Source organism: Melanotaenia boesemani, chromosome 16, assembly GCF_017639745.1.
Source record: "Melanotaenia boesemani isolate fMelBoe1 chromosome 16, fMelBoe1.pri, whole genome shotgun sequence".
Taxonomy (NCBI): domain Eukaryota; kingdom Metazoa; phylum Chordata; class Actinopteri; order Atheriniformes; family Melanotaeniidae; genus Melanotaenia; species Melanotaenia boesemani.
Window position 1 is genome coordinate 715,393 of NC_055697.1, and position 21,984 is coordinate 737,376.

The 21,984-nt window shown below is 41.1% G+C and overlaps 2 protein-coding genes across 4 annotated transcripts in view; one reads left to right on the plus strand and one right to left on the minus strand.

Moving 5' to 3' along the window:
* The window catches only part of ndst2a (N-deacetylase/N-sulfotransferase (heparan glucosaminyl) 2a), a 71,548-nt gene extending 66,912 nt beyond the window's left edge, over positions 1 to 4,636 (minus strand). Inside the window, exon 1 of the mRNA XM_042009656.1 lies at positions 4,513 to 4,636. The gene's annotated coding sequence lies outside the window, so the exon portion shown is untranslated. The remainder of the gene's footprint in view (positions 1 to 4,512) is intronic.
* A 7,377-nt stretch (positions 4,637 to 12,013) lies between these two features.
* Positions 12,014 to 21,984, plus strand: part of LOC121655182 (ras and Rab interactor 2-like) — a 68,859-nt gene continuing 58,888 nt past the window's right edge. The window contains exons 1-2 of one of the 3 annotated variants that reach the window (XM_042009652.1): positions 12,014 to 12,237; positions 16,267 to 16,358. In XM_042009652.1, coding sequence (XP_041865586.1) covers positions 16,302 to 16,358 — 57 coding nt within the window. In that variant the 5' untranslated portion in view covers positions 12,014 to 12,237; positions 16,267 to 16,301. Of the gene's footprint in view, positions 12,238 to 16,266; positions 16,359 to 21,984 lie in introns of those variants that run through there. The other 2 variants (XM_042009653.1, XM_042009654.1) reach the window with 2 other exon arrangements.

The window sequence follows — 21,984 nt, forward strand, 5'->3', positions numbered from 1 at the left end:
GATGACATGAATGCAGAGATGTAGGGACGTGGTCTTGCTAGCATTTTTGTACTTTTCCTTGTTTCTCACATTTGGACACGATGTGGCCACTACATGTGTTTTTACATTTCCAGTCAACATTTCACCTGACACATAAAAGTGGTTCGGGAGCTGCTCGGCTCTGTACTGAGGGGTTAGCGTTGAGTTCCATAGTTTTTTCACAGACAAAGACAGAGCCGCAGGTCGCAGCTTCGCCATGTTTACATTGTTTTGAAGGGGTAGGCGCTCAGTCTGTGGAAGGGGCTGGTTGTGCCACTCAGATTTGCTTACCTCATGCAGTTTCCCCCAGACATATGTTCCATTGCAGTCAAATTATGTCTAATTCCACGATGTTCCAAGTTAAAAAATAAGATTCCGTTTTAATCAGCCAATTCTGTGATTCTATCCGCGTTTAAATACACTACCAGCCAGATGTTTGGACACACTTTCCCAATGGATTAAATTTGAAAGTGTGTTCAAACTGGTAGCGTACAAGTAGGGCTGGGTGATATATCGAGATAATCAAATATATCGAGACTTTATCAGACACAATATAGAATGAGGGAATATTGTTTATATCGAGATAGCTTGTTTTGAGTTAAAAACATCTTTTCTTTTGCATTTTGCACAGTTGTGCATGGAGACAAGGAGTATGGAGCTAGCTATGAAGCTAGTTTACAAGCATTAAGAGATAGAAGTAAACGCAAGACGTCCATTTTAAGGAGTAATTCGCCTCAGAAATGAGGACTGACGAGAAGATGTGGAGAATGTTTCCCAGTGGACATGAAGGTCTTAGTACCGGAGCAGGGACCTCCTCCAGCTGCTCTGCTGAGCAGACGTTATTATTAAAGCAGGTTTTTCTGGCTGGTTTACAGGTGGTTGATGCAACAGTTTCTAATGTGCTCTCTCAGCTTGCTGATGGGACTGTGGCAGAGGTATGTGCAACGTAATTACATGTCGACATGAGAATTAGATTTAAAAAATAGGCTGTTTAGTTTTTAAAATAAAAGGAAAAAATATAAACCTGTTCTAGAGAAAAGGGAACCCTGGATTACATCTGTTGTGATCTGGTGCAAAATAGAAAAAAGCTAAATAAGACATTTAAACATAAAAACATTAAATGAAAAAAAAAACATTACAGGTTAATTATATAAAATAAACCGGTGGTGGGGTTGATTTTAGGGGGTTGGGGCGCCTCTCTAATATAATGGTGGGTGCAGAGACACTGATTTTCATTAAGTTTGAGAGCAGGTCTCTGGTTGAAAACAAAAAGTGAAAAAAACACAATCAAGTTAAATTTAGCAAAGTTTACTTAAATCCTACTGGTGTCTTTTATGCTGATAATGTTGAATTCATCATTTACATTGTTTAAGAGGAGATTTCAAAACACTGAGATATATCTTGTGTATCGGGATTAGGCAAAAAATATAAAGGATATCAGTTATAGGCCATATCACACAGCCCTATGTACAAGCTTTCATTTATCCAGAAGCTTTAGTGGTCAATTCATGTTAAGACTCTTGTCATACAGCGTGTTACTGCTTAAACACGGAACAGTTTAATGTACGTAACAAAAATGAGGGAAAGCCCAATTAAGTTGGGCTGTAGGTTAATGTGGATTTTAAACCTCATTCTGACATCATATAAAGAGCTGAATGACATTTTGTGAGTATTGTACATTTTTATGTTGGCAGCAGCAGTTCAGTGAACTGAAGCTGCTGGTTCTGTCTGCAGCTGTGTTGGCTGTTAACTGCATCAGGTGTCAGCAGTACTGTTAACATACCACAGTGAGTATCAATCCCAGTGGACTTCTGCAGAACTCAGCATTACCCACAGAAGTGGAGACCTGTTTTGTGGTCAGATGCATGAAAACATAAAATTGTCTCTGAAAAGCATGGACGGCGTGTCCTGCAGACTAAAGAGGAGAGGGAGCATCCAGCTTGTTATCAGTGGACAGGTGAAAAGCTGCATCTCTGATGGGATGGGGCTGCATTAGTGCCTATGGCGTGGGCAGCTTCCACATCTGTGAAGCTCCATCAATGCTGAAAAGTACATGGAGGTTTTAGAGCAACATCTGCTCCCATCCAGACAACGTCTCTTTCAGGGAAGGCCTTGCAGATTTCAGCAAGACGATGCTGAACCACATCCTGTATCCATCACAGCAGCATGGCTTCACAGGAGAAGAGTCCGGCTGCTGAACTGGCCTGCCTGCAGTCCAGACCTTTCACCAGTACACAACATCTGGAGCATCATGGAAGCAGAAATCCAGCAACCAAGGTCCAGGACTGTAGAGCAGCTAGAATCCTGGATCAGACCAGAATGGGACAACATTCCTCTCCTAAAACTCCAGCAACTGGTCTCCTCACTTCCCAGACGTTTCCAGACATGTTAGAAGAAGAGATGCTACACCATGGTGAACACCACCCTGGAACTACTTTTTACACCATGCTGAACACCACCCTGGAACTACTTTTTACACCATGGTGAACACCACCCTGGAACTACTTTTTACACCATGGTGAACACCACCCTGGAACTACTTTTTACACCATGCTGAACATCACCCTGGAACTACTTTTTACACCATGCTGAACATCACCCTGGAACTACTTTTTACACCGTGCTGAACATCACCCTGGAACTACTTTTTACACCGTGCTGAACATCACCCTGGAACTACTTTTTACACCGTGCTGAACATCACCCTGGAACTACTTTTTACACCATGCTGAACATCACCCTGGAACTACTTTTTACACCACGCTGAACATCACCCTGGAACTACTTTTTACACCGTGCTGAACATCACCCTGGAACTACTTTTTACACCGTGCTGAACATCACCCTGGAACTACTTTTTACACCGTGCTGAACATCACCCTGGAACTACTTTTTACACCATGCTGAACATCACCCTGGAACTACTGTTTATGCCATGCTGAACACCACCCTGGAACTACTTTTTACACCATGCTGAACATCACCCTGGAACTACTTTTTACACCGTACCGAACGTCACCCTGGAACTACTTTTTACACCGTGCTGAACATCACCCTGGAACTACTTTTTACACCATGCTGAACATCACCCTGGAACTACTTTTTACACCGTGCTGAACATCACCCTGGAACTACTTTTTACACCGTGCTGAACATCACCCTGGAACTACTTTTTACACCATGCTGAACATCACCCTGGAACTACTGTTTATGCCATGCTGAACACCACCCTGGAACTACTTTTTACACCATGCTGAACATCACCCTGGAACTACTTTTTACACCGTACCGAACGTCACCCTGGAACTACTTTTTACACCGTACCGAACGTCACCCCGGAACTACTTTTTACACCGTACCGAACGTCACCCTGGAACTACTTTTTACACCGTGCCGAACATCATCCTGGAACTACTTTTTACAATAAATCAAACTGAATAAGTTTGTCTCAACAGTATTTCTTTTTATGCCAGTAATTTCTCCTGTAACCAAAGCCAAAACATAATGTAAATTAAGCACATAAATTCTAACATTCTTGATTTATATTTACAATGTCAGCCAAAATAACCCTAGTTTACTGAGAAATGAACAATAAAACAAACATGTTGGTGTGACTCACCCTACAGTCAAGTCTATGTACCGGGATACAGGAAATATTCTAACGGGTAATGTTTAAGTGTCAGCTGTTATTATTTAACGTGTTCTCTTCTTATCATATACCACAGTTCTTCATCACATGACCAAAGCCATTTCTTGACCCTGCTAACTGTTGTTAACGGCATCATTCTCTGTCTGGTGACATGCTGTAAATGTAAGCTGATGATCAAACATCCTGATCGTTTTATTGAAATTGATGACTTATTTTTTATTTATTGTGCTTATTAAATCCATTCATTCTCATCCATACTGAAGAAGTAGGAGTCATTTCAGACAGCATCTTTATTCCTCGGCTGTTTGGGTCACTGACTGATCAACATGTAGTTGTAAATACACCAGCAGCCAGCAAATAACCCCGGTCCAGTATAAGCTGTAAGCTAACAACCAGGCTCGGAGCAGACACCCGGGTCGGCCAACACAGACCGCTGATGAAGTGACTGAAACACAGAGACATTAAGAGGTGCTGAACGATGTGAAATGTTGATCAAAGCGCCTGCCCTGGATTTTCCAGCGAAGATAAATGCTAACTCTCCAACGCCGGACCACCGCTAATGTTAGCAATCTGTAGCTAACGCCAGCTTTCTGTCTCTTTCTTCCTTCCACAGACCTCCCGACACTGAAGCTTCTCTTCATTTTCTCAGCGTTCTACAATAACCAGATATCCATATGTAGTCTGGTATGCTGGATCTATTCCCAGGACAAAGCCCAATCGGGAAATCACGGAGATAACTGGAGCCCAGGGCTAGCTGGAGAAGCTACGGCTGCTCCTCAGGATGTTAGACGCAACTTTGACACATTCCTGCTAAATAATAAAGCCGTTTGTCACCGGGGACTTACCGATATCTTTGCTCAATACGCAGCAATCCGACCAGACATGTGGGGGGTGTCAAGTCTCAGAATTAGAGTAAAAAGTGAACTTCAGCGCGTCACAACTCAGGCAGCCATCTTGGTTGTGATGGACTGAACCAAATCTGAGGAAAAAAACCCGGGGAGGAGGGGATGATTTATCTACAGCTTGTTTTCACGGAGCAGAAAGAAGACAGGTGGTTTTCTGGACAAACACAGGCAATACCACTGACCCTGCTGCTCGACCTTTTTCTTTCAAACTCTTTACGTGTTTCCCCAGAGATACAGAGACTAACATGTTTACTAGTATTAAATCATCATCATTATTGGTATGTTTACCTGCATTGATTTATTTTCAGTAGAATGGAGACAAAGGGCCTAAACCTGGTGTGTTTTGGGAGGCTGGTATTGATCAGAGGATGGCTGGTAGGGTTTTTCCTCAGTCAGGCTCAACACAACACTTTACACATTTATCTTTTACAAGTCTAAAAGAAAGAGCAACGCTGTGTAAATAATCTATAAATGTAAATAAAAACGGAATGCAGTTCCTCTTTATCTGAGGCAATCTTCCTCAGGTTGCCATTAAACAGGGGAAGTCACATATCTTGAGGAAAGAGTTGATTAAAGCAATTTCCCAACATATAAAGAGGAGCATGACCTGAAGTCAGCAGATAATGAGGAAGAGTACAATTAGCTGTACACAAAAACATTGTAAACCTCATGTCAAAAGCCATTTCCAAATCATGGATTAAATTGTCAGCACAAGATCTGAAAGACACCAATTTACAGATATTTAGAAAGTCTGAGCAGAGGTTCAACGACAAGATTTTAATCTTTCACCAAAAAGATTGGTCAGTCTCCACAGGATCATTTTAAAGGAGATTTATCTTAAATTTAATAGTGAAAATCGGTTGATGGCATGTATGAATACGACAAAAACCACCTGATCTTCAATTTTAAGAAAGTCCTGATGAAGTCATACTGCAAACCATACACCAAAAAGTTTCTGTCATCAGCACAGAAAGCCATCACACAGCCCTCTTAAACTTAAACTGAAGGAAAATCTGGACCACAATCAATCTGTGGACCAGAACAACCTGAAGAACCCTCCAGAACAGGCCAAAAGCACCTCAATGGCACAGTGGGAACCAGAAGATCGCCTCAGACAAAGATCATCATCAACATCACTGATGTTGAGGACAAAAAAAGCAGAAGGATGATATTCTTCTGCCTTATCAGGTGAGGAAACTGGTTAGTAGAATGCATCAGAAAAGGCAGACAACTATAAAACCGCTGCTGGGTTAATTCTGTAAAAAAAACTCATTAACCAGACCTTTTCTGAGTCAGGAAAACTCCATTCATCCACCATTTTGACTTTGCTGTTTTTTCCCCAGAAAAAGCTCTGCCAGACCATTTTCAGGGCTTTTTGCAGGAAAATCTCAGTTCCAGGTAAATCTGTCCTGATTTTATTGAATTAAAAGCTCCCTGACAGTATCAAGCACCATCCTTAGTTTGGACACACTTTCCCATTAAACTTAATGGGAAAGTGTGTCATAACGTTTGACTGATATCTTTGAGTATTACTACCAAAAATTTAACTCCTACACAAGCACATCCCATTCTGCTTTACCAGGACAACTAAACTACAGTCTGGGGAGGGTGAAAACAACTGTGAACTGATGGGAATATCTGCTAACTTTTTATTCAAGAACCAGGCGTGGACATCAAGTAACCATCAAACACAGTTATTGCGGCGCACCAACTTCAAATCTAACCAAACACCGCGGCAGGCTAATACTTGAGGATTTATATCCAAAACGCGTCACACTAAACCAGTTCACTTGTCACGATGCTTTATTGCTTCACATCCATGTCACAATCTCATGAAACAGCCACTTACTTTGTTTGATGATGTTCCAGATGTGCAAGGATATAAAACAGTGCATTTAGATGATGTTAATGGTATATACGACAGTGACAATGATAATAACGATGACGGTTAATAGAGAATTTCTCCCCAAGCTCACCCTGCCTCCATGATTCAGGCCCCAAACCAGACACAGGTGAGTGTACCCATTAATGAAGATAACACACCCACAGTGCCACCCACAATCACCGGTGATGTCACCACACTGTGCGCACATACATTATACAGGAAAATGAATAACCCGACATATGGCTCCTACAACAGTGGCAAACTGAGACTGGGGTGAAATCCATGGCAGGAACAGCAGGAAACAGAGTTTTACAGGCAGGACTGGAGTCATGCAAAACTCACCTTAATCAGTGAGAAGCAAAGGTCTTTGTCAAACCTCAGCCTGAGGTCTTACTCCAGTCTCCTACTGGACTGGACAGTAGAAGACTGGAGTAAGGTCATCTCTCAGAGTCCAATTTTCAGCTTTGCTCAACACCTAGTGATGTTATGGTTAGATGGGAGACCTAGAGAGGCCTACAAGCCACAGTGTCTCACTGACTGTTACATATAGAGGAGGATCAGTGATGATCAGGTGGTGCTTCAGCAAGGCTGGAATCAGGCAGATGTGTCTTTGTGCAGGATGCACTGATAAAGCCACACAGGAAATTATCCTAGAAAACATTTACTTCCTTATGCTTAGACTGTGTTCCCCAACTCAAAGGATTACAGCAGGCCACACAACCAAGAATCAAGGTCTGGATGGAGGATCACCACATCCAGAGCCTATGATGCCCAGCTCAATCTGCAGATCTGAACCTTGTTGAAAACTTCTGGAATGACATAAAAAAAGCTGAGCAGTTAGATTTTTTTTATAGAAACAGCGGTAGAAAGTTAATCAATAGCAGTTGTCTCTTTTTTTTCTGGACCTGTATATATCTTTATAATATGAGATAAGGAATCATTGATTGCAGTACATACAAAGAAAGAGGGGATATTAACTAACTTAATTTCAATCTGAATGCTTTCCAGGAATTGTATTCCATACTTCCTTGAATTTATTTCATTTTCCTCTGACCATATAAGTTGGTTCTCCAATGCGAGGCAGGACGCCATTTCCCGTAGCAACACTGCAACACGGCCTTCCATACTCTCCTAGCCTGAAGCAGACACATATTAACCAGAGCTGCCTTGTGGCTTGATACAAAATGATCAAGGTATATACACAATATGCAGAGCCTCCCCTAAGATGGCACCTCCATGCATTTCCACACACAATAGAGTTGGTTACCAGCATTATCATTACATTTCATACAATCGTCAGGAACGTTAGGGTTGTACAGATGAAGCTTTAAAGGTGTCACATAAGATCTGATCAGCCATTTATATTGTATGAGTCTCAGGCTGTGTTCAGTCTTTGTGTGTTCAGACAAGTGTTTCCCCCCTCATTCTCAGTAATCTGTGTTTTAAATAATTTCTCCAGCCTTGAGTATTGAGTGTGAATTGTCCTGTGACCTGGACTGCAGAATAGCATATATTGCTCACAACTAGCTTTGAATATGCTAATTGCTTAAAGTGGTCCTTTCTATGGCCACGCAGACTGCTCCCCCTGTGATGATATGAAGTACCTTAACTGCAGGTATTTAAAGAAGTGGTTTCTAGGGATGGCGTATCTGCTAACCAACCAGTACCATCTCTGACACCACCACAGCCGGCCTACTCCATCGACAAATACAGAGACGACCAAAACACAGACCGGATTAACTGCTGGCCCAGGTGGTAATGCCAGTATTACTACCAGGTCTAGTCGTCAGGTTGAGACACCGGCATATCTGTAGGACTATTGCAAATAAGGTGATTACTGGAGACTTTGTTTACTGGTTGTATACAGTTATGCGGTTGCACTGTGATTTGTGAGGGAATAAAGTTACTAGTTATTGTAGGACTGGCTACAGCTATATGTGTGTACCTGACGTTTAATAAAGTTACATCAGAACATCTGAAACATCAGAAGTGGTCGAGCGTAGGTGACGTCATTAGCAGGTAGCTGGTGTTCCAGGTGCACCAACTCATAAAAATGGATGCTTGCAAAACAGCCAAACTGCTATATAAAACTAAAAAATCACAAACCCGTTGTAAAAATGTGCACAATGAGAACAGCAGCCAATTTGGGTGATAATGATTAATAAACTTTAAAACTTTACAGACACAAAATACATTATAAAGAATTTTAATAATGACAACACTACAGGTGGTACAGGGCACAGCCATCTTTAACTCTGGTATCTCAGGTCTCTGAAACTTAGACCTGGTACACACATAAAGATTTTCGAGCTGTTTTGTCCCGATTTTTCCCCTTCCCGACCGAGGATGGCAAATGCCCCATTATCTCACGTCTTATAAGAGTTTCCTTTAAAAGGATCATTTGGTCTGAGGTGCGTTACGATCAGATTTGTCCCGACAATCGTGGCGGACAATCGAAATATTAAACGTTCAATATTTACGACAAAATATCTTCACGTGTGAGGAAAGCCGATGCGACTCTGTGGATGGGGACGTGAGACAGAATGCAAGCAAACAGAGAGCGAGCTGCCTGGGACAGAAGGAAGGATATAAAGTCTGTGTTAACGATAGTCGCAAGACCACCATCATTCCTTCATCATGTATGTCCTCTGTCATGCTGGGGTTGTGTTTTCCGGTTGTTGCCATGGTTCTTCTTAATTTTTCTGGTTGTTGCTTCTTCTTCGTTTTTGTTAGATCACATTTGATTGCACAAGATTTCGGGACAGCATGGTTATGTGTGTGTGCTGTTTTGTGATGAGATTATCGGACCACACCACACAGAACGATCAACGCTGTTAAATACCTGATCTTTTGTCTTCACGTGTGACGTCTCGACCAGATAAAAAATCTCATCAGATTAAAAAAATCCTCGTGTGTGTTCCAGGTCTTATGTGTTTGTTGTTCAGAAAAATGAAATCACTTTGTCATTTCTGGCAAAAATGACAAGTGGAGGTGTGACAAAAAAGCCTTTTTTTCCCATTAATTCATTTTTTATTTTTATTTTTGATGAATTTTGCTTAACTTCTTTGTTAATCATTTAAGATAACATAAAACTTTATTAATCCCACAATGGGGAAATTTGTGCTACTACTGAAAAGCAGTAAAAAGCAGATTGTGAGGTCTGACGCTGAACAGGTAGACACAGTCGCAGGTTGTAGTTTCTAGAAGGTTTAATTAAGTCGGTCAGTAGAGAGAATGCATGAGCATCGACAACACTAGACAAGGAGTGGAAGTGGACTGAAGGTATATATAGGGATGTTGACAGGTGTTGGTTGTTAGGCTGATCAGGGAGCGCAGGTGGTAGCCATGATGGCGGAGTACAGTGGGTATGGGATTTGTAGTTCTTTCCAGGCTCAGTATTCTGGAGATGATGAGCGGGCTGGTGGAGGAGGCGCAGGCCTGACACAGATTAACAAAATATAAAATACAAATATTAAAAACAAATGCAATAGAATAAAAACTATACCACAGTAACTGGTGTTCTATGTACCAGAATACAGTGTGCATAATGGAGGAAGGGTTATGGAAATATGCAATTAGGTAATATCTGTCTTTATGTATGGACGTACATACATGCATACATACACATACATACACTGTATATTCATAGACTTATATTTTCCACATATATACATACATAAATGTTTACACACATACAAGGTGCATTATGTGTGTGTGAAGTGGTGACTAATAAAATTATGGTGCGCTATAGTCATTTTGCTTTCGGGATGAACGATCTACAGAAACGCTTCTTCCTGCAGCGAGGATGTTTCAGCCTCTGACTGAAGGAGCCGCTCAGCGTACCCACAGCCTCATGCAGAGGGTGATGGGGTTGGCCATGATGGATGTCAGCTTTGCTAACATTCTCCTCTTGCCCACCCCCACCACAGGCTCCAGAGGACATCCCAGCACAGAGCCTGATCTCCGTACCAGTTTGCCAATCCTGCTCTTGTCCCTGTGGGTGCAACCGCTCCCCCAGCAGACCGCTGCATAGAAGAGGGCGGATGCTACGATGGAGTCATAAATTCAGTCCTACGGACTCCGAAGGACCTCAGTCTCCTCAGTTGATGTAGTCAACTCTGGCCCTTCCCATACAGGACATCTGTGTGTTTGTGGTCCAGTCCAGTTTATTGTTGAGGTGAACACCCAGGTACCTGTGAGAGTCCACTTTCTCAATGTCTTTTCCCTGGATGTTCACCGGTGTGTTAGGGGGTGACTTCCTCCTGAAGTCTATGACCGTCTCCTTTGTCTTAGTAGCATTGATTTGCAGAGCACTGGTCTCACACCAGCCGTCAAAGTCACTGATCACCCTCCTGTACTCCTGGTCATTCCCATCTGACACTCATCCAATTTTGTGTACAGTGTACAGGCTAAACAGAAAGGGTGAGATGACTGTGTCCTGCGGCGCCCCCGTGCTGCAGACTACCACATCAGACACACAGTCATGGAGCCTCACACACTGGGGTTTGTTGGTAAAGTAGTTGATGGTCCATGCAGTCAGTTGCTCATCCACTCCGGCGCCTACCAGCTTCTCTCTCAGCAGTGCAGGCTGGATGGTGTTGAAAGCACTAGAGAAGTAAAAAACAAACAAACAAAAACAAACCAGTGACTCCCAGTGTTACTCAGTGATATGCAGGACCACCTGACAGAGCTGGTCTGCACAGTCCCTGAGTGGCCTGGATCAGACTCCGTTCGGACCGGCTGCCTTCCTGGCCTTCGTCCTCTTGAGCTGGCTTCTCACCTGTCATTGAGGCAGAACTGATGCTGGGCTGGGTGGAGGATGGAGCTGGCTTTGTTAAAATCTAAAGTGCTTCTCCATCCACCCATTTCCTGGTGCATTTTCTTTTGTAAATGAGATTACCACTTTAGTTGTAATAAACCATTTTTTAGGCCTCATTTGCATATGCCACCCTCTTCCAGTTGGTGCCCCCTCCTGGCTCACCCATCATCAGAGTTCTAGACCCCGCACTGCCGTCACACATAAACAAACTAGATGTGTGTGTTTGTTGTGGTGGAAGGAATCATTTTAGAGAAGAGAAAATGCTGTTTTTTAAGCAGTTGTTTACTATTTGTTATGTGTTTAAAGAAACTGAGCTGCAGTTTCTGGAAATGTTAATGTTATGTTAAAAAACAAAAAACAAACATAAAAGAGACAAAACTTTAGACTAAGTTCTTTTAAATGAAAACTGCCATGACCGAGCCACTAAAAACTGTCTTGACTTTCCGTGGAATTAGTCTGAAACTGAGGAGGAAGAGAAGTTGTTAGTCTGAAACTGAGGAGGAAGAGAAGTTGTTGTTAGTCTGAAACTGAGGAGGAAGAGAAGTTGTTGTTATTCTGAAACTGAGGAGGAAGAGAAGTTGTTGTTAGTCTGAAACTGAGGAGGAAGAGAAGTTGTTGTTATTCTGAAACTGAGGAGGAAGAGAAGTTGTTGTTATTCTGAAACTGAGGAGGAAGAGAAGTTGTTGTTATTCTGAAACTGAGGAGGAAGAGAAGTTGTTGTCATTGCGGGGAACTTCACAGAAGCGCAGCCACGTTTCCGGTCCGCTCCTTGGATCAGGACGCAGCCGGCGGAGAGCTGTTACTGTTTACCAGTTCAGTCTGCTGGAAACTTCAATAAACACCTTTTATTTATCATAACTTAAAGAAAATGAAGAAACTCAGCATAGACCGATAATGGGTTTTACTTCCTGGTGCGGTGGGACTTTTCTGGCTGCTTTCTGTCTGGAGAAACACACTCCTGGTGAGTAACGTCAAGCTGCGTCTTTTGTGTTGATGTTTACATGAAAAAAATCCTGTTTGTTTCTTTTTGTGCACTTCCAAACTGACAAGTTGCGTTTTTTGACGACACAGTCAGTAACAAGTGAACAGAAATCCATCCGGATGGTTCGCGCAACTTTTCTCAAGCTGCTCCACGTCGCTGCGTTCAAAGCGCCGCACGAGACAAACCAGCAAAGTGGCGGTTCCTGACGTTAGGAGCTAAAAACAAGAAGGCTTTTATTCATATTTTGTTCCTGGGTCGCTGCTAGACACAACACAACTCTCTCTCTCTCTCTCTCTCTCTCTCTCTCTCTCTCTCTCTCTCTCTCTCTCTCTCTCTCTCTCACACACACACACACCAATTGTGAAATTTTAATTAGTTTGCCATTTTGAGCTGATAATAGAAAAATATTCAAACATTAATGACACATTTATATGAGTAGATTGTGTATGACATACAAGCCCAACTCCAACAAAGTTGGGATAACATGGGCTAAATAAAAAGTACCAAACACATCAACACATATTTTCTTAATTCCCGATAGAACATAAGCATCATATCAGATGCTGAAACAGACATTTACCATCCACAGAAAGAATGAGCTCATTTTAAATGTTTTTATTCACATTTAAGAGAAAGTAATGTTATTTAATACAGCCTCAGCTGTGACTGGTTGTTACTAAGTGCCTTCACGTGACTTGCTGGATTTTGCATTATTATGTTTGTATGATGATTGTTAGCATATTCCCATGGTTCATTAGTATTTAGCTTATCCAATGGCAATGCAACATTTGTAAATCATAGCAGAAATTATCAGCTTTTCTTAGCAAATTTTACTAAAAGGTTAAAACTATAAAAAGCATCACTTCATTTGTCATAGAGGAAAAGCTGCTTTAGAAGCTGCTCGGCAACATTCTTTTACAAGTCAGTAAATGGAGCATAACCGCCCTGTGTATGTTCTGGACTGAATCAGTCAAAATTCTGTGCAATCTGTTGGTTTTCAATAGCTAGGCTATTATTTATTATGAATTGGATTGTAAATGGTCTGTATTTATATAGAACATGTATGTATATATATATATATATATATATAAATGTATGTATATTAGGGCTGCACAATTCAGAAAACAATGTGAACCACGATTCTTTTGCTCAGAATTGACATGACGATTCTCTGGCATGATTTTTTCACAAAATGTTTTTGCATTGAACTTTAAGAAAACAAATTTTAAAAAAAGAAATTTGAATGGTCTCTCAGGTAGAGAAGGGGTGTCAAAGTCAAACACACACCGGGCCAAAAAGAAAAAACTCTTAACAAAATTACCTTATTGCACATGTTGAACCGGGAGCTAACAGAGCCCGTTAGTTCCTGCCTATAAAACAGCATAAATTATTAAATAAAAAATCAAAAAAGCCTGTTCAGATCTGTTGCATTTATTTCGCAGTAAGGCCCGACTGATATGGATTTTTTGAGGCCTATTCCGATATTCGGCAGAAAAAAAATCTGACTACAGATTAATCGGCCAATTTTTAAAAAGAATATATACTGAATAAATTAACTTCATTTTTGGTTCATTAACGCTTACACCAACAAAAATATGAATTACAGGCAGAACATTTTACTGTTTCACGACATTTTGTCCTCATGTTTAAATTTAAAACAGAAGAATTTCCAAAAACATGCAACAAAGCTTTAAATAACTGGAAAATTAAAATATATAACCTTAAAAAAGTCAACTGTATAAATGAATGCTGAATGAACTATATATATCTTATCTATATATATCTTGTTTTGTACTTCTTGAAGTAGGTTAAAGTACAGGTAGAAAAATACATATAAGGTGTTTGCCTTATATAACCAACATGAGGGAAGTTAAACATTTTCTGGGTACTAGTTCAGTTTGGGTGGGGGGGTGACTCTTGCTACTACTACTTGGGTTTCCATTGCTTTGCATTTAAACCTCCTTACCGCAGACTTTCCTCCGCTTTAACTCTCGCTCACTTTTCTTTCCAAACACTCGACTGCAGGCAGCTTCCTCCACTGAATCACGTGTTGTAATGGTGCTTTACCATTGGTTGAGGGAGGAGGCAATGGCAGCGCTGTGTTTGGGGACGCTTGAAAAAAATCCAGGAGGAAATAAGGAGCATTGGTTTGTGATGCAGCTCACATATAAAATGTTTTAGAATTGCTGTGTGTAGAAATGAGATCACATGTATGTGTGAATCGAAACTGCGATATTCTAATGACTTATTGTGCAGCCCTAATATACATCCATCCATCCATCCATCCATCCATCCACCCACCCACCCACCCATCCATCCATCAATCCACCCACCCACCCATCCATCCATCCATCAATCCACCCACCCACCCACCCATCCATCCATCCATCAATCCATCCATCCATCCATCCATCCACCCACCCATCCATCCATCCATCAATCCACCCATCCATCCATCCATCCATCCATCCATCCACCCACCCATCCATCCATCCATCAATCCACCCATCCATCCATCCATCCATCCATCCATCCATCCATCCATCCATCCACCCACCCACCCATCCATCCATCCATCCATCCATCAATCCACCTACCCATCCATCCATCCATCCATCCATCCATCCATCAATCCATCCATCCATCCATCCATCCACCCATCCATCCATCCATCCATCCATCAATCCATCCATCCATCCATCCATCCATCCACCCATCCATCCATCCATCAATCCACCCATCCATCCATCCATCCATCCATCCATCCATCCATCCACCCACCCACCCATCCATCCATCCATCCATCCATCCATCCATCCATCCATCAATCCATCCATCCACCCATCCATCCATCCATCCATCAATCCACCCATCCATCCATCCATCCATCCATCCACCCGCCCACCCATCCATCCATCCATCCACCCACCCACCCATCCATCCATCCATCAATCCACCCGCCCACCCATCCATCCATCCATCCATCTATTGAGAGAGTGAGAGAGAGACATTTTGTTTTCATGATGAAATCTGCGCCAATAAAATGTATCGTGTCATTTCTATCCGGCTTTATGGTGCAGCTTGACCACATGTCCGTGGCGATGGTGAAAAACTGGACTGTAGCCACGTCCTACACAACACCCTCACCACACTCATCATCCAGGGCAGGGGAGACACGCGACTAAAATGGTGATGAGATGGCAGTGATGCCGTTTGTCCAGAGTGCTGATGAGGTTCTTAAATCCCGGGTTGTTCACTGTGTTAAATGAGCGCTGGTCTTTGGCATGAAAAAAAGTGAGGTTTGTTTATAATGTTTGTTTTCTCTTTGTGTCTCTGGGAGCTGGTGGATTATTTAGTTGTGTCTCTTCAGTCTAATTTGAGAGGTGTTGGCAACTCGAGTTATAAAACCATAGTGGTTGGGGCTGTGGGAGGAGTCTGCAGCAGAGCGCTGCAAAGCCAGCAGTGCAACTGAAAACAGAAGTAAACTGTGAAGGAGCAAAAAATTGGATCATTTCATTTTTAAGATTGTTCAAAACCCAGATCGTAATTGAGATTAGTTCAAGTTCAAGTTCAAGTTTATTTATATAGCACATTTTCTGCAACAGCAGTTGTCCAAAGTGCTGAAGGATAGAACAAAAACCCTCCACAGTTGAAAATAAAACACTACACAATAAAAACCAATGAAAATAAAAATAAATAAAAAGTGATAAAAAAAAGATGAAATCAATAAAATAATAAAAACAACAAAACTAGAATTAAAAACTAGAATAAAACTAAAATAAAATAAAACATATAAAACAGATTAAAATTGGAGGAATCACCCAGATGTACATATCGGCCCCCTCAAAGCTCTAAATATGGTTTTTCTTTGAGAATTATTTTTATTCTCTCTCCAAGTTACATCCACCTAGTAAGAGAGACAAATGCATGTCATAGCAGGGGCTCTTTACAGGCTGATTTCTAAAACCTCTCTTTTTCTGTGCATCTATGATTTAATTTCTTTCACAGACCTTTTGTCAGACTAAGAAAAGATCTTGGACAACATGTCCACAAGTGTAATCGATCAGTCCTGCAAGCCGGAGAAGGGCAGTTTCTTCAAGGTGAGTGTCAGTCGTCATTACATCTCTCTCCAGTTTGCACATTTTAACATTTTTAAAAACAGAATTATCTGTAGTAATATTATCAGTATTTTCCATAAATACTAACTAACCTGAAGCCTATTTCCTGGGGAATACCTGTTGTTCTGGGATGGAAGGTGTGGGTGGGGCAGCAAGTCTTTACAGTTACAGAGTAAAACTGGTGAAGATTAATGATGATGAGGAGATAAATCTGTTGTCATGAGTACAGCTCTGGGGTTTGTTGTACTTAGGCTGAGAATGATTACACATAAGTGTGTTTATCATGGCTGCCTCACATATATCTCATATATAAACAGGGATATCTGTTACAAACAAAGTTTAAACTGATCATGAAAGATAAAACTTTTGGTGTCTGAAAAGACATTTTGATATATTTTATAGTTTTGACACAATCACTGTTTAAGTTTTCTTGAATTTCAGAAACTGACTTCAGACTCTAGATCTGCTGGAAGGCTTTGGCCAGGGGGCCTCTACTGTTACACTTATATCAGATGCACAATTAACACAAAGCAGCAATATATTTTTATTTAAATCACAGTTACTCGAATATACAGTAACATTACCTGCTGGCTTTTAGTGCAAATAATAAAATGTAATAAAAACATGACCAGTTTATGGTTTAAAACTCTCTATAACTATCATTATTTGTAGGAGTCGAGCTGTCGGACTGATTTAAAATGCATTTTTGTGTTTAAGTGCAAAAAGATCTTTACTGGTAGTTTTAAGTAACTACTACCACGTGGATATTTGTTGTCAAAATTAGTCAGTTATTTATTATAACTTTTATTCGTTTCATTACTTATTTCATAACCATATTTATTACTGCACATTTGAACAAAACAGGACATCTTGGTTTTAAGATTGCAGAGAACCTTTGTTGTCAGCACAAAAACTTAAACCTGCAACAAACAAACATAAATCACTTCCCCAACAACCAGTGACAGTGTTACACACAGCTCCACATTTCCTCCCTTGATAGTACCTGATAGTACCTGACATAGAGAACATTCTCTCTCTTCTTGCCCCCTTTGACCAGCTAACTAAAGAGATCATCTGTAGCAGACGTTATTCCTTTAGTCGCAGCACTAAAGCGTCTTCTCAGCAAAGAGGTTGAGACGAACCACAGCGTGAAAACAATGAAAAGTTTGCTTTTACAGTCAGTCAGCACACGTTTCACTGAGATCTGTTCGGATCCTCTGCACTTCATTGCGACTGTACTCGATCCGTGTTGTAAAGATCGTTACTTAGATGTGGGAATAAAGCAGCACGCATGAGAAATGATCCGGGATGGATGCAGAGAATCCGCCGGAGATGGAGAAGCACAGAAAATAGGCCTCGTCTCTGCATCAGATGAGGGGCAAGCACCCTCGTTGTGACATGTGCCACAGATAATAACAGGTAGGCTCTTCAGTTCTGATTTACTACATGTGACAATTCAATTTTATCATCTCCATATTTATTTATCTCCTACTGGAGAAATAACCAGACCACTTTCCTGACCTGGCAAAGTTGGTACGCAAGTACTTGTCTGCTCCGAGTCCGAACACCGACAGCCAGACTGTTCAGGTTCTCCATGAGAAGAGGAACAGACTTCAGCTGCTCCTCATCAAGAAAAACTCGTTTAAATATTTGTTTTCCACTTTGCACATCTGTAGTTTTTGAAGCATTTGTTATTGTTAAAGGCTTAAATTTTACCTTTTAAGTTTTTGTTTTACAATCTTTGTTTTGGTACACTATTATGTTGCAGGCCAACAAAAATATTGTTATATCTTTCAGCAGCTGCATTTGTTGTGAATGCACTTTGTTCAAGTAGTCCTACAGAGAAAATGTTAGAATGTGCTAAATAAATATTTTCATAATTTTGTAATTTATTTATTCTTTGAAACAGTTATATTAATTTATACAATTGCAATGCCTGGATTTTAATGAGGTTAGTACACATTCATAACCATGAAAGCAATGGTACTAATCACGGACATAATTATTTATTTCTGTGTTTCGGTTTTCGGCCAAGAATTTTCATTTCGGTGCATCCCTAGTATCTGTTAGTACCTGGATAGTACCTGACAGTATCTGTTAGTACCTGGATAGTACCTGACAGTATCTGTTAGTACCTGGATAGTACCTGACAGTATCTGTTAGTACCTGGATTGTACCTGACAGTATCTGTTAGTACCTGGATAGTACCTGACAGTATCTGTTAGTACCTGGATAGTACCTGACAGTATCTGTTAGTACCTGGATTGTACCTGACAGTATCTGTTAGTACCTGGATTGTACCTGACAGTATCTGTTAGTACCTGGATAGTACCTGACAGTATCTGTTAGTACCTGGATTGTACCTGACAGTATCTGTTAGTACCTGGATAGTACCTGACAGTATCTGTTAGTACCTGGATTGTACCTGACAGTATCTGTTAGTACCTGGATAGCACCTGACAGTATCTGTTAGTACCTGGATTGTACCTGACAGTATCTGTTAGTACCTGGATAGTACCTGACAGTATCTGTTAGTACCTGGATAGTACCTGACAGTATCTGTTAGTACCTGGATTGTACCTGACAGTATCTGTTAGTACCTGGATTGTACCTGACAGTATCTGTTAGTACCTGGATAGCACCTGACAGTATCTGTTAGTACCTGGATTGTACCTGACAGTATCTGTTAGTACCTGGATAGTACCTGACAGTATCTGTTAGTACCTGGATAGTACCTGACAGTATCTGTTAGTACCTGGATAGTACCTGACAGTATCTATTAGTACCTGGATTGTACCTGACAGTATCTGTTAGTACCTGGATAGCACCTGACAGTATCTGTTAGTACCTGGATAGTACCTGACAGTATCTGTTAATACCTGGATTGTACCTGACAGTATCTGTTAGTACCTGGATTGTACCTGACAGTATCTGTTAGTACCTGGATAGTACCTGACAGTATCTGTTAGTACCTGGATAGTACCTGACAGTATCTGTTAGTACCTGGATAGTACCTGACAGTATCTGTTAGTACCTGGATTGTACCTGACAGTATCTGTTAGTACCTGGATAGTACCTGACAGTATCTGTTAGTACCTGGATAGTACCTGACAGTATCTGTTAGTACCTGGATAGTACCTGACAGTATCTGTTAGTACCTGGATTGTACCTGACAGTATCTGTTAGTACCTGGATAGTACCTGACAGTATCTGTTAGTACCTGGATAGTACCTGACAGTATCTGTTAGTACCTGGATAGTACCTGACAGTATCTGTTAGTACCTGGATTGTACCTGACAGTATCTGTTAGTACCTGGATAGCACCTGACAGTATCTGTTAGTACCTGGATAGTACCTGACAGTATCTGTTAGTACCTGGATAGCACCTGACAGTACCTTTTAGTACCTGTATAGCACATAACAGTACCTGTTACTACCTGGATAATACCTGACAGTACCTGTTAGTACCTGGATAGCACATAACAGTACCTGTTACTACCTGGATAGTACCTGACAGTACCTTTTAGTACCTGTATAGCACATAACAGTACCTGTTAATACCTGGATAATACCTGACAGTACCTGTTAGTACCTGTATAGCACATAACAGTACCTGTTAATACCTGGATAATACCTGACAGTATCTGTTAGTACCTGGATAGTACCTGACAGTATCTGTTAATACCTGGATTGTACCTGACAGTATCTGTTAGTACCTGGATTGTACCTGACAGTATCTGTTAGTACCTGGATAGTACCTGACAGTATCTGTTAGTACCTGGATAGTACCTGACAGTATCTGTTAGTACCTGGATAGTACCTGACAGTATCTGTTAGTACCTGGATTGTACCTGACAGTATCTGTTAGTACCTGGATAGTACCTGACAGTATCTGTTAGTACCTGGATAGTACCTGACAGTATCTGTTAGTACCTGGATAGTACCTGACAGTATCTGTTAGTACCTGGATAGTACCTGACAGTATCTGTTAGTACCTGGATAGTACCTGACAGTATCTGTTAGTACCTGGATAGTACCTGACAGTATCTGTTAGTACCTGGATAGTACCTGACAGTATCTGTTAGTACCTGGATTGTACCTGACAGTATCTGTTAGTACCTGGATAGCACCTGACAGTATCTGTTAGTACCTGGATAGTACCTGACAGTATCTGTTAGTACCTGGATAGCACCTGACAGTACCTTTTAGTACCTGTATAGCACATAACAGTACCTGTTACTACCTGGATAATACCTGACAGTACCTGTTAGTACCTGGATAGCACATAACAGTACCTGTTACTACCTGGATAGTACCTGACAGTACCTTTTAGTACCTGTATAGCACATAACAGTACCTGTTAATACCTGGATAATACCTGACAGTACCTGTTAGTACCTGGATAGCACATAACAGTACCTGTTACTACCTGGATAGTACCTGACAGTACCTTTTAGTACCTGTATAGCATATAACAGTACCTGTTACTACCTGGATAATACCTGACAGTCCTTGTTAGTACCTTGATAATACCTGATAGTATTTGTTAGTACCTGGATAGTACCTGACAGTACTTGTTAGTACCTGGTTAGGACCTTACAGTACTTGTTAGTACCTGGATAATACCTGACAGTCCTTGTTAGTACCTGGATAATACCTGACAGTACTTGTTAGTACCTGGATAGTACGTGACAGCATATATATACATATATATGTATATATATATATATATATATATATATATATATATATATATATATATATATCATCATGGCGTGTCAGACTGATCCACGAGCAGTGAGTGAACCGCGGCGCTGCTGCGACGTGACGCTGCACATAAAATACATACGCCGGGACACCGGCCTAAAAGTAATGCGGCCCACTGGAAATCCTCCCGAACTTCACGATTAGCCGGCATTGCTCTTAATGTGTATTTCAGCGTGAGAAATCAGAAGTTTATCATGAGAAGCCACTTAAATGCATGAGTCTCACAGCCAATGCGTGAGAGTTAGCAGCCCTGTAAAAAACAAATGCAGTGTTCCGGCTCGTACAGGTCAGTGCTTCACTAACCGCAAACTCATCCCACTTATTTTTTTCTTACCGTGCAATTAACTGACTTATTGCTTATCGTGACAGGCCTAACCGCAGAGCCCTGGCTCCATTGATTTTCATTCATTTTTGACTCAGGTTTTTCAGGTGAGGGTTCTTTTTAACCTGCCATACAAGCTACACAGATGACAGTAAAATAATGAAAATTTGAGTTTTTGACTGATTTGAAGTGTTTCAGAGGGGAGAGAAAAGACACCTTTGTTATAGTGATGTTAACTATCAAGCTCAGTTCTGTATTCATGCTTGATGAAGACAACTGATATGCATACAGATGGACAATTTCGTCCATCTCCTGCGTTTTACACGCTCAATTGGTACGTTTACAGAGGCCTTGCGTGTCTGTCTCTTGACGCAGCAAACAAAGCAATACCCTGGAAACTGCAGGGTCTGTGCTGAGCCGTATATCTAACATTTGACCAGTGAAAGGAGTAAACCAGAGAAGTAGAAGGGGAATTTTAGGAAGAAGAGGAAGACAACAACGAGGACAACAACCATACAG